General features: G+C 53.6%; 1 protein-coding gene across 1 annotated transcript in view; it reads left to right on the top strand.

Annotated features, from left to right (window-relative positions):
- Window positions 1-13,644, top strand: part of wdr90 (WD repeat domain 90) — a 100,888-nt gene continuing 87,244 nt past the window's right edge. Inside the window, exons 1-3 of the mRNA XM_038820874.1 lie at window positions 1-152; window positions 6,916-7,051; window positions 8,880-8,977. Coding sequence (XP_038676802.1) covers window positions 7,033-7,051; window positions 8,880-8,977 — 117 coding nt within the window. The 5' untranslated portion in view covers window positions 1-152; window positions 6,916-7,032. The remainder of the gene's footprint in view (window positions 153-6,915; window positions 7,052-8,879; window positions 8,978-13,644) is intronic.

Here is a 13,644-nt window from a genome sequence, read left to right as displayed (position 1 = left end):
CCGTTGGTTCGCGCGCGGCGGCGCGGCAAAGGCCGGCTCCTGGAGAGAGGGAGTGTGGGAATACCGTGAGAGAGAGAGAGAGAGAGAGAGTGTGAGTGCAAACACCGGAGAGAGGGAGTGTGGGAACACCGTGAGAGAGAAAACACCGGAGGGTGAGTAAGTTTGGAAACAGAGAGAGAGAGTGTGTGTAAACACCGTGAAAGAAAGAGTGAGTGAGTGAGAACAGAGAGAGAGAGAGAGAGAGAGACAGTGAGTGTGTAAACATAGAGAGAGAAAGTGTGTGTGTAAACACCCAGAGAGGGAGCGAGTGTGTAAACACCCAGAGAGGGAGCGAGTGTGTAAACACCCAGAGAGGGAGCGAGTGTGTAAACACCCAGAGAGGGAGTGAGTGTGTAAACATAGAGAGTATGTGTAAACACCCAGAGAGGGAGCGAGCGTGTAAACACCCAGAGAGGGAGTGAGTGTGTAAACACCCAGAGAGGGAGCGAGTGTGTAAACACCCAGAGAGGGAGCGAGTGTGTAAACACCCAGAGAGGGAGCGAGTGTGTAAACACCCAGAGAGGGAGCGAGTGTGTAAACACCCAGAGAGGGAGCGAGTGTGTAAACACCCAGAGAGGGAGCGAGTGTGTAAACACCCAGAGAGGGAGCGAGTGTGTAAACGCCCAGAGAGGGAGCGAGTGTGTAAACGCCCAGAGAGGGAGCGAGTGTGTAAACGCCCAGAGAGGGAGCCAGTGTGTAAACGCCCAGAGAGGGAGCCAGTGTGTAAACGCCCAGAGAGGGAGCGAGTGTGTAAACGCCCAGAGAGGGAGCGAGTGTGTAAACGCCCAGAGAGGGAGCGAGTGTGTAAACGCCCAGAGAGGGAGCCAGTGTGTAAACGCCCAGAGAGGGAGCCAGTGTGTAAACGCCCAGAGAGGGAGCCAGTGTGTAAACGCCCAGAGAGGGAGCCAGTGTGTAAACGCCCAGAGAGGGAGCCAGTGTGTAAACGCCCAGAGAGGGAGCCAGTGTGTAAACGCCCAGAGAGGGAGCGAGTGTGTAAACGCCCAGAGAGGGAGCCAGTGTGTAAACGCCCAGAGAGGGAGCCAGTGTGTAAACGCCCAGAGAGGGAGCCAGTGTGTAAACGCCCAGAGAGGGAGCCAGTGTGTAAACGCCCAGAGAGGGAGCCAGTGTGTAAACGCCCAGAGAGGGAGCCAGTGTGTAAACGCCCAGAGAGGGAGCCAGTGTGTAAACGCCCAGAGAGGGAGCCAGTGTGTAAACGCCCAGAGAGGGAGCGAGTGTGTAAACACCCAGAGAGGGAGCGAGTGTGTAAACACCCAGAGAGGGAGCCAGTGTGTAAACGCCCAGAGAGGGAGCGAGTGTGTAAACGCCCAGAGAGGGAGCCAGTGTGTAAACGCCCAGAGAGGGAGCGAGTGTGTAAACGCCCAGAGAGGGAGCCAGTGTGTAAACGCCCAGAGAGGGAGCCAGTGTGTAAACGCCCAGAGAGGGAGCGAGTGTGTAAACGCCCAGAGAGGGAGCCAGTGTGTAAACGCCCAGAGAGGGAGCCAGTGTGTAAACGCCCAGAGAGGGAGCCAGTGTGTAAACGCCCAGAGAGGGAGCCAGTGTGTAAACGCCCAGAGAGGGAGCCAGTGTGTAAACGCCCAGAGAGGGAGCCAGTGTGCAAACGCCCAGAGAGGGAGCCAGTGTGCAAACGCCCAGAGAGGGAGCCAGTGTGCAAACGCCCAGAGAGGGAGCCAGTGTGCAAACGCCCAGAGAGGGAGCCAGTGTGCAAACGCCCAGAGAGGGAGCCAGTGTGCAAACGCCCAGAGAGGGAGCCAGTGTGCAAACGCCCAGAGAGGGAGCCAGTGTGCAAACGCCCAGAGAGGGAGCCAGTGTGCAAACGCCCAGAGAGGGAGCCAGTGTGCAAACGCCCAGAGAGGGAGCCAGTGTGCAAACGCCCAGAGAGGGAGCCAGTGTGTAAACGCCCAGAGAGGGAGCCAGTGTGCAAACGCCCAGAGAGGGAGCCAGTGTGCAAACGCCCAGAGAGGGAGCCAGTGTGCAAACGCCCAGAGAGGGAGCCAGTGTGCAAACGCCCAGAGAGGGAGCCAGTGTGCAAACGCCCAGAGAGGGAGCCAGTGTGCAAACGCCCAGAGAGGGAGCCAGAGTGCAAACGCCCAGAGAGGGAGCCAGAGTGCAAACGCCCAGAGAGGGAGCCAGTGTGCAAACGCCCAGAGAGGGAGCCAGTGTGCAAACGCCCAGAGAGGGAGCCAGTGTGCAAACGCCCAGAGAGGGAGCCAGTGTGCAAACGCCCAGAGAGGGAGCCAGTGTGCAAACGCCCAGAGAGGGAGCCAGTGTGCAAACGCCCAGAGAGGGAGCCAGTGTGCAAACGCCCAGAGAGGGAGCCAGTGTGCAAACGCCCAGAGAGGGAGCCAGTGTGTAAACGCCCAGAGAGGGAGCCAGTGTGTAAACGCCCAGAGAGGGAGCCAGTGTGTAAACGCCCAGAGAGGGAGCCAGTGTGTAAACGCCCAGAGAGGGAGCCAGTGTGTAAACGCCCAGAGAGGGAGCCAGTGTGTAAACGCCCAGAGAGGGAGCCAGTGTGTAAACGCCCAGAGAGGGAGCCAGTGTGTAAACGCCCAGAGAGGGAGCCAGTGTGTAAACGCCCAGAGAGGGAGCCAGTGTGTAAACGCCCAGAGAGGGAGCCAGTGTGTAAACGCCCAGAGAGGGAGCCAGTGTGTAAACGCCCAGAGAGGGAGCCAGTGTGTAAACGCCCAGAGAGGGAGCCAGTGTGTAAACGCCCAGAGAGGGAGCCTGTGTGTAAACGCCCAGAGAGGGAGCCAGTGTGTAAACGCCCAGAGAGGGAGCCAGTGTGTAAACGCCCAGAGAGGGAGCCAGTGTGTAAACGCCCAGAGAGGGAGCCAGTGTGTAAACGCCCAGAGAGGGAGCCAGTGTGTAAACGCCCAGAGAGGGAGCCAGTGTGTAAACGCCCAGAGAGGGAGCCAGTGTGTAAACGCCCAGAGAGGGAGCCAGTGTGTAAACGCCCAGAGAGGGAGCCAGTGTGTAAACGCCCAGAGAGGGAGCCAGTGTGTAAACGCCCAGAGAGGGAGCCAGTGTGTAAACGCCCAGAGAGGGAGCCAGTGTGTAAACGCCCAGAGAGGGAGCCAGTGTGTAAACGCCCAGAGAGGGAGCCAGTGTGTAAACGCCCAGCGAGGGAGCCAGTGTGTAAACGCCCAGCGAGGGAGCCAGTGTGTAAACGCCCAGCGAGGGAGCCAGTGTGTAAACGCCCAGCGAGGGAGCCAGTGTGTAAACGCCCAGCGAGGGAGCCAGTGTGTAAACGCCCAGCGAGGGAGCCAGTGTGTAAACGCCCAGAGAGGGAGCCAGTGTGTAAACGCCCAGAGAGGGAGCCAGTGTGTAAACGCCCAGAGAGGGAGCCAGTGTGTAAACGCCCAGAGAGGGAGCCAGTGTGTAAACGCCCAGAGAGGGAGCCAGTGTGTAAACGCCCAGAGAGGGAGCCAGTTTGTAAACGCCCAGAGAGGGAGCCAGTGTGTAAACGCCCAGAGAGGGAGCCAGTGTGTAAACACAGAGAGGGAGCCAGTGTGTAAACACAGAGAGGGAGCGAGTGTGTAAACACCCAGAGAGGGGGTGAGTGTGTAAACACCCAGAGAGGGAGTGAGTGTGTAAACATAGAGAGAGACTGTGTGTGTGTAAACACCCAGAGGGGGAGCGAGTGTGTAAACACCCAGAGAGGGAGCGAGTGTGTAAACATCCAGAGAGGGAGCGAGTGTGTAAACACCCAGAGAGGGAGCGAGTGTGTAAACACCCAGAGGGGGAGTGAGTGTGTAAACACCCAGAGGGGGAGCGAGTGTGTAAACACCCAGAGAGGGAGCGAGTGTGTAAACACCCAGAGAGGGAGCGAGTGTGTAAACACCCAGAGAGGGAGCGAGTGTGTAAACACCCAGGGAGGGAGCCAGTGTGTAAACACCCAGAGAGGGAGCCAGTGTGTAAACACCCAGAGAGGGAGCGAGTGTGTAAACACCCAGAGAGGGAGCGAGTGTGTAAACACCCAGAGAGGGAGCGAGTGTGTAAACATGAGAGGGAGCGAGCGTGTAAACACCCAGAGAGGGAGCGTGTAAACACCCAGAGAGGGAGCGTGTAAACACCCAGAGAGGGAGCGAGTGTGTAAACACCCAGAGAGGGAGTGAGTGAGTGTGTAAACATAGAGAGAGAGAGAGTGTGTGTGTAAACCCCCAGAGAGGGAGCAAGTGTGTAAATATATATATAGAGAGTGTGTGTGTGTAAACACCCAGAGAGGGAGCGAGTATGTCAACACCCAGAGAGGGAGTGGGTGTGTAAACATAGAGCGAGACTGTGTGTGTGTAAACACCCAGAGGGGGAACGAGTGTGTAAACACCCAGAGAGGGAGCGAGTGTGTAAACACCCAGAGAGGGAGCGAGTGTGTAAACACCCAGAGAGGGAGCGAGTGTGTAAACACCCAGAGAGGGAGCGAGTGTGTAAACACCCAGAGAGGGAGCGAGTGTGTAAACACCCAGAGAGGGAGCGAGTGTATAAACACCCAGAGAGGGAGCGAGTGTGTAAACACCCAGAGAGGGAGCGAGTGTGTAAACACCCAGAGAGGGAGCGAGTGTGTAAACACCCAGAGAGGGAGCGAGTGTGTAAACGCCCAGAGAGGGAGCGAGTGTGTAAACACCCAGAGAGGGAGCGAGTGTGTAAACACCCAGAGAGGGAGCGAGTGTGTAAACACCCAGAGAGGGAGCGAGTGTGTAAACACCCAGAGAGGGAGGGAGCGAGTGTGTAAGCACCCAGAGAGGGAGCGAGCGTGTAAACACGCAGAGAGGGAGCGTGTAAACACCCAGAGAGGGAGCGAGTGTGTAAATACCCAGAGAGAGAGTGTGATGGAGAGAGAGTGAATGTGTGTAAACACCTAGAGAGAGTGTGTAAACACCAAGAGAGAGTGTGTAAACACCCAGAGAGAGTGTGTAAACACCCAGAGAGAGTGTGTAAACACCCAGAGAGAGGGTATTAAACACCCGGAGAGAGTGTGAGGGAGAGAGAGTGTGTAAACACCCGGAGAGAGGGAGAGAGAGAGTGTGTGTAAACACCCAGTGAGTGTGATTGAAGGAGGGAGTGTGTAAACACCCAGAGAGAGAGTGTGAGGGAGAAAGAAAGAGTGTGTAAACACCCAGAGAGAGAGTGTGAGGGAGAGAGAGTGAGTGTATGTAAACACCCAGAGTGTGTGTAAACACCCAAAGAGAGTGAGTGTGAGAGAGTGTGTAAACACCCAGAGAGAGTGTGTAAACACCCAGAGAGACTGAGTGTGAGAGAGTGTGTAAACACCCAGAGAGAGTGAGTGAGGGAGAGTGTGTGTAAACACCCAGAGAGTGAGTGTGTAAACCCAGAGAATGAGTGTGAGGGAGAAAGAGAGAGAATGTAGAGACCAAGAGGGAGAGAGAGAATGTAGAGACCAAGAGGGAGGGAGAGAGAGAGAATGTAGAGACCGAGAGGGAGAGAGAATGTAGAGACCAAGAGGGAGAGAGTGAGAATGTAGAGACCGAGGGTGAGAGAGAGAGAGAGAGAGAATGTAGACACCGAGGGAGAGAGAGTGAGAATGTAGAGACCAAGAAGCAGAGAGAGAGACAATGTAGAGACCAAAAGGGAGAGAGAAAGAGAATGTAGAGACCGAGAGGGAGAGAGAGAATGTAGAAACCGAGAGGGAGAGAGAGAGACTGAATGTAGAGACGGAGAGAAAGAATGTAGACACCGAGAGAGAAAGAATGTAGACACCGAGAGAGAGAGAATGTAGAGACCGAGAGGGAGAGAGAGAATGTAGAGACCGAGAGGGAGAGAGAGAATGTAGAAACCGAGAGAGAGAGAGAGAGAGAGAAAGGAGACACCGAGAGCGAGTGAGTGAGAATGAGTGAGTGAGTGAGTGAGTGAGTGAGTGAGCGAGAATGTGAGTGAGTGAGCGAGAATGTGAGTGAGTGAGCGAGAATGAGTGAGCGAGAATGAGAGTGAGTGAGCGAGAATGAGAGTGAGTGAGCGAGAATGAGAGTGAGTGAGTGAGCGAGAATGAGAGTGAGTGAGTGAGCGAGAATGAGAGTGAGTGAGCGAGAATGTAGAAACCGAGAGGGAGAGAGAGAAAATGTAGAAACCGAGAGGGAGAGAGAGAAAATGTAGAAACCGAGAGGGAGAGAGAGAAAATGTAGAAACCGAGAGGGAGAGAGAGAAAGGAGACGCCGAGAGCGAGTGAGTGAGAATGAGAGTGAGTGAGAGAGAATGTAAACACTGCAGGAGAGAGAAAATGTAGACACCGAGAGGGAGAGAATGAGAGAGAGAGAATGTAGACACCGAGAGAGAGTGAATGAGAGAGAATGTAAACATTGATGGAGATTGAGTGAGTGAGCGAGAGAGAATATAGACACCGAGTGAGGGAGGGAGGGAAAGAAAGAAAATGCAGAGAGGGAGTGGGAGGGGCAGGAAGGGAGGGAAGAGAGTGGAGGGGGGAGAGTGAGGGATGATGAAGGGAAGGTGAGAAGTGAGTGGGAGGATGAAGGAATGGGAGAGGGAGGGAGGGCAGGAGCAAAGATGGGTGGAAGGCGGAGAGCGTGACTGGTGGTGGGGGGGAGAGCGAGATGGGTGGTCAGGGAGGGCGCAAAGGGGTTGAGAGGGATGGAGAGCAGATAGGGGTGTCAGGTGAGAGATGGCGGGGAAGAGGAGGTTGATGAAGAGCACACTTGGCACTTGTGGCAAGAAATGGCAGAAAAGTTTTGATGAAAGGGATCTTACCTGAAATGTAATCCAGACTGACTTTCGGCTGCTCGTGAGGCAGTCTATTCAGTTAGCAGAGTAACAAAACCTTCAGAGAGATGGCGCACCGATTTGTCCTTGGAATGTTCTTGAAGTTGCTGAATGCTATTTTTCTTTTAGATTATCTATTTTGCCAAAATGTGCAAGTGCACTGAAAGGCTTGATGCCCACATTGACTGAGTAATCTACCAGGGCCAAAGTAACAAAGAGCATTTGTTGAGGGAATCTTTGACCAGCATGGATAAGCCCAAAATAGGTGAGAAAATAAATGGCTGTTATCATTGTGCGAGTTAGTTATGTAACCCAACTAAAATCTGTTTGTAGGACTTCCTTCTGAGAGTTAGTCTATTGCGTTGGGCATTTGGTTTATTGTTCGAGGTAGCTGATACATCTGTATGTGCCATCTGTTTTGGTGTTATAGTGATATCCGTTTATCCCGCTTGATTTCCAGATGATGACCATGTGACTTGCTTATCTCTATTTGTTTAATGGAGTTCACCTATTATTTGGTGCAATAGTCATGTTGTTTACAACTAACTGACAGTTTTTACCCTTTATCAATTCCTGATTTACTGCATTTCAGATTTTCTGAAAATGCTATCCAGGAGCTATCCCTCATTTTGATGGAATGATGCTCCATAAATTTGTCTTGTAGTGGAAAATTATTGATGACCCCTCCAGTATGAAATTATTCTAGGCAGTGCGTGTTTCTTCAACTTTAAAGTGAGAGAAACAGGAGGCTCCGCTAGAACTTGTGCAAAACAGCTACACTATTGTTTGTGGAAATCATTGAAAAATGTGCAGAGTATTTGGAAGGATTTTATGAATAAATATGGTTTCATTTTTAAAAATTAATTGAGAGGTGATTCGCAAGCCTTCAACTTTGTGGAGTTCAACATTGCACTCAGTCCCTCCAAGGAATAATGTTACATTGATCTGTTTACATTGCTCCAGGCATGAGTTTATAGAACATAGAACAGTACAGCACAGAACAGGCCCTTCGGCCCTCAATGTTGTGCCGAGCCATGATCACCCTACTCAAACCCACGTATCCACCCTATACCCGTAACCCAACAACCCCCCCTTAACCTTACTTTTATTAGGACACTACGGGCAACTTAGCATGGCCAATCCACCTAACCCGCACATCTTTGGACTGTGGGAGGAAACCGGAGCACCCGGAGGAAACCCATGCACACAGGGGGAGGACGTGCAGACTCCACACAGACAGTGACCCAGCCGGGAATCGAACCTGGGACCCTGGAGCTGTGAAGCATTTATGCTAACCACCATGCTACCCTGCTGCCCTTTAAAAGTACTGAAAGACACTATTTCATTTGACATTTAAAAAAAATTAGGTCAAGGGATGTGGGTGTCGCTAGTTAGGCCAGCATTTATTGCCCATCCCTAGTTGCGCTTCAGATCTTGAACCGCTGCAGTCCTTGAGGTGTAGGTACACCCACAGTGCTGTTAGGGTCAGGGAGCTCCAGGACTTTGACTCAGCGACAATTCCAAGTCGGGGGGTGGTGAATGACTTGGAGGGGAACCTCCAGGTGGTGGGGTTCCAAACTATCTGCTGCTCTTGTCCTTCAAGTGGATAGTGGGCAGGAACAGACTGATACGATGGGTCCACCCCCCCTCCCCCCAAAAAAGGGAAACACAACCTATGGTCATTTGGGACTCTGGCGACTTTAACTTCCCTTTAGAACTTCACTGCAGTGAAATCACTGAAAAAGAAAATTGCTTATTGTCACGAGTTGGCTTCAATGAAGTTACTGTGAAAAGCCCCTAGTCGCCACATTCCGGCGCCCGTCCGGGGAGGCTGGAACGGGAATCGAACCGTGCTGCTGGCCTGCTTGGTCTGCTTTAAAAGCCAGCAATTTAGCCCAGTGAACTAAACCAGATCCTGAACATTTAAGCCAAAGTTAAAGAAGTTTTAGCTTAGAATAGCTTCCCTTTTTACCAAACAGGTGAGGTGAAATACATTGTAGGTTTAAGACACCTGAAGTGATGCACTTTCCTTTTGGTTTGATTTTGTTGAGATACCCAGAAACCCGTGTTTTTTAATCTTGAATCTGTTTCAGAGTCTGTGTGGCAGCGTCCATATGTGAACATCTTCAAACACTTCAAATTGGAAGAATGGAAGAAATCAACAAAAGAAGGGGATGTCACAGCTGTTATGGTACTATTTGTTGTCCTGTTAGAAATATTTTGCTGCTTCTAGTAATTTTCCCATGTGGATGCTCTTTGTGTGAACTGAGACAGTAAGTTTTAACCTGATTTTGAAAAGGGGAAGCAGGTTTAGTGCGCACAAGCACCAAAATGGAAGGTTTTTTTTGGGGCTTCTGAGGATATTAAGACCCATTCAATCTTCACTTGAATAATTTCTCTGACTCCCGTTGGTGTCTGGCTGGGTCCACTGCAGATAGGGGGGGGCAATTCTGGGAATTCTACTGCACACCTGGAAACTGGAGAGAATGTGCCTTGGGGATCATGGGGAGCTCGAACAAGGGAGGCCCAAGACTTCCATATGAGGCCTGAAGCAACACAACTTATCCTCGTGGCCCACAACGTAACATCAAAATGTTCACACTTAACCTGTGTAAGCCCTTCAATATACACATGCATTTTTGTGTTTTTTTTTTAGATTTGTGCGTAATAACCTTTCAGTCAAATGTGAGGTAATGCATTTTGGAAGGTCTAATACAGGTAGGGAATATACAGTGAATGGTAGAACCCTCAAGAGTATTAACAGTCAGAGAGATTAAAAAAATTTTTTTTTATTGGAATTAAAAAAAAAAATATCAACAAAACAAGAATAACAATAATAATAATAGACACCCCCCCGGCACCCGTAACAACGCATATAACAACCCCCCCAACCCCAATAAACAACAGAATAAATTAACAATAAGCAAATTAACTTAAACACTATCCCCCTTTCCCCCCCCCTCCCCCCCGGGTTGCTGCTGCTACTGACCTAGTACCTCATTGTTGAGCCAGAAAGTCGAGGAAAGGCTGCCACCTCCTAAAGAACCCTTGTACTGACCCCCTCAGGGCGAATTTGACCCTCTCCAACTTAATGAATCCCGCCATGTCATTAATCCAGGTCTACACACTCGGAGGTCTCGCATCTTTCCACTGCAGCAAGATCCTCCGCCGGGCTACTAGGGACGCAAAGGCCAAGACATTGGCCTCTTTCGCCTCCTGCACTCCCGGCTCCACCCCAACCCCAAATATCGCGAGTCCCCAGCCTGCCTTGACCCTGGATCCCACCACCCTCGACACCGTCCCCGCCACCCCCTTCCAGAACTCCTCCAGTGCCGGGCATGCCCAGAACATATGGGCATGGTTTGCTGGACTCCCCGAACACCTGATGCACCTGTCTTCGCCCCCAAAGAACCTACTAATCCTAGATCCGGACATGTGGGCCCGGTGCAGCACCTTGAACTGGATGAGACTAAGCCTCGCACATGAAGAGGAGGAGTTCACCCTCTCCAGGGCGTTCGCCCATGTCCCCTCCTCAATCTGCTCCACCTCCCACTTATCCTTCAGCTCCTCTACCGACCCCACCTCCTGCATTACCTGGTAGATGTCAGTCACCTTCCCATCCCCGACCCACACCCCCGAAAGCACCCTATCCCTTACCCCCCGCGGGGACAGCAAAGGGAACCCCTCCACCTGTCGCCTAGCAAACGCCTTGACCTGAACAAATTCCCCGTAGGAGCTCAAACTTCTCCTCCAGTTCACCAAGGCTCGCGAACCTCCCGTCAATAAACAGGTCTCCCAACTTCCTGATGCCTGCCCTGTGCCACCCCAGGAACCCGCCATCCATGTTCCCTGGGACAAACCGGTGGTTACCCCACAGCGGGGCCTCCACCGAGCCTCCCACTTCCCCCCTGTGTCGCCTCCACTGCCCCCAAATTTTGAGGGTGGTCGCCACCACCGGGCTCGTGGTGTACCTCGTTGGAGGGAGCGGCAACGGAGCTGTTACCAGTGCCTTCAGGCTCGTGCCTCCACAGGACGCCATCTCCATCCTTTTCCATGCTGCCCCCTCCCCCTCCATTACCCACTTGCGTACCATCGAGACTTTAGCCGCCCAATAGTACCCAGAGAGGTTGGGCAGCGCCAGTCCCCCTCTATCCCTGCCCCGCTCCAAAAAGACCCTCCTTACCCTCGGAGTCCCGTGCGCCCAAACAAATCCCAGAATGCTGCTGTTCACCCTTCTAAAAAAGGCCCTTGGAACGAAAATGGGGAGGCACTGAAACAAAAACAAAAACCTCGTGAGCACCGTCATTTTAACGGACTGTACTCTACCCGCCAACGACAACGGCAGCATGTCCCACCTTTTAAATTCCTCCTCCATCTGCTCCACCAACCTAGTAAAATTGAGCTTGTGCAGAGTCCCCCAGGTACCTAAAACTCCTCACTGCCCTCTTTAGCGGGAGCCTACCAATCCCCTCCTCCTGATCTCCCGGGTGTACGACAAGCAGCTCACTCTTGCCCAAATTCAATTTATATCCCGAGAAACTCCCGAACTCAGCAAGAATCTCCATCACCTCCGGCATTCCCCCCACCGGGTCTGCTACATATAACAGCAAGTCGTCCGCATACAGCGACACTCGGTGCTCCTCCCCACCTCGCACCAAACCCCTCCACCCCCTCGACTCCCTGAGAGCCATGGCAAGAGGCTCTATTGCCAGCGCAAAAAGCAAGGGGACAGGGGGCACCCCTGCCTCGTCCCACGGTGGAGCCTGAAGTACTCGGACCTCCTCCCATTTGTCGCTACACTCGCCATCGGGGCCTCGTACAGCAACCCATTTAATAAACCCCACCCCAAACCCGAACCTCCAACACCTCCCACAAGTACCCCCACTCAACCCTGTCAAAGGCCGTCTCTGCATCCAATGCCACCACAATCTCCGCCTCTCCTTCTGCTGCCGGCATCATTATCACATTTAGCAGCCTTCGCACGTTAGTGTTCAGCTGCCTCCCCTTCACAAAACCCGTCTGATCTTCATGTATCACCCCCGGCACACAGTCCTCTATTCTAGTGGCCAAGATCTTCGCCAGCAACTTGGCGTCTACATTCAGCAGTGAAATCGGCCTGTATGAACCGCACTGCAAGGAGTCCTTATCACGCTTCAGGATCAGGGAGATTAGTGCCCAAGACATCGTCGTGGCCAGAACTCCCATGCCTCGTTAAAGGTCCTGACCAACAGGGGGCCCAGCAGGTCCGCATATTTCTTATAAAATTCAACCGGGAACCCATCCGGTCCCGGCGTCTTCCCCGACTGCATGTGGGCAATCCCACTGACCAGCTCCTCCAACTTGATCGGCGCCCCCAGTCCCTCCACCTGCTCCTCCTGCACCCTTGGAAATCGGAGCCTGTCCAAAAAATTCTCCATTCCCCCTCCCGCCGCCGGCGGCTCCGACCGGTACAGTTCCCTATAGAAGTCCCTAAAGACCTCATTGACCTCTGCTCCCTGCCGCACCACATTCCCATCTCTAGCCTTCACTCCACCAATCTCTCTAGCCGCGTCCCGCTTACGCAGCTGGTGCGCCAGCATCCTGCTTGCCTTCTCTCCATACTCATAGACCGCTCCCTGCGCCTTCCTCCACTGTGTCTCCGCCTTTCTGGTGGTCAATAAATCAAACTTGGCCTGCAAGCTACGCCGTTCCCCCAGCAATCCCTCCTCCGGGGCCTCCGCGTACCTCCTATCCACACTCAACAGCTCCTCCACCAGTCTCTCCCTCTCCCTCTGGGCTCGGATGGAGATCAGTTCCCCCCTAATCACTGCCTTCAGAGCCTCCTACACCATCCCCACCTGGACCTCCCCAGTATCATTGACCTCGAGGTACCTCTTGATACATCCCCGAACCCTCCTACACACCTCCTCATCAGCCAACAACCCCACGTCCAGACGCCAAAGCGGGTGCTGGTCCTGCGCCTCCCCCATCTCCAGATCCACCCAATGCGGAGCATGGTCCGAAATCGCGATAGCTGAATATTCAGCCTCCTCCACCCTCGGGACCAGTCCCCTGCTCAAAACAAAGAAATCAATGCGGGAATAAACCCTGTGCACATGGGAGAAAAAGGAGTACTCCCGAGCCCTCGGTCTCCCGAGCCTCCAGGGGTCCACTCCTCCCATCTGGTCCATAAACCCCCTCAGTACCTTGGCCGCCGCTGGCCTCCTGCCTGTCCTTGAATAGAACGATCCAGTAGGGGATCCAGCACCGTATTGAAGTTCCCCCCCATGATCAAGCCCCCCACCTCCAGGCCAGGAATGCGGCCCAACATACGCCTCATGAAACCAGCATCATCCCAATTTGGGGCGTACACATTAACCAACACCACCCGCTCCCCCTGCAGCTTACCGCTCACCATCACATATCTGCCGCCACTATCAGCCACAACCTCAGATGCATCAAACGCCGCCCTCTTCCCCACCAGGATCGCCACCCCCCGGTTCTTCGAGTCGAGCCCTGAGTGGAAAACCTGCCCCACCCACCCCTTCCTCAGACGACCTGGTCCGCCACCTTCAGGAGGGTCTCCTGGAGCATGGCCACGTCCGCCTTCAGCCCCTTCAGATGTGAAAAAACCCGGGCCCGCTTAACCGGCCCATTCAACCTCCTCACGTTCCACGTAATCAGCCGGATCGGGGGCACCCCACCCCCCTCCCCCGTCGACTAGCCATAACCCATCGACTGCTCGCCCCTGGCCATCACCCCTTCGGCCCGTTTCCCACGGCGATAGAACCTCACCCCGATTCCCCCCCGAACTCCTCCCTGGCCAATCCAGCAGCAACCCGGTATCACCCCCCCCAGGCTAGGACCCCTCCTAGCCGC

Source organism: Scyliorhinus canicula, chromosome 15, assembly GCF_902713615.1.
Source record: "Scyliorhinus canicula chromosome 15, sScyCan1.1, whole genome shotgun sequence".
In the NCBI taxonomy this organism is placed as follows: Eukaryota; Metazoa; Chordata; class Chondrichthyes; order Carcharhiniformes; family Scyliorhinidae; genus Scyliorhinus; species Scyliorhinus canicula.
This window is presented reverse-complemented; position numbering and strand designations above follow the sequence as displayed.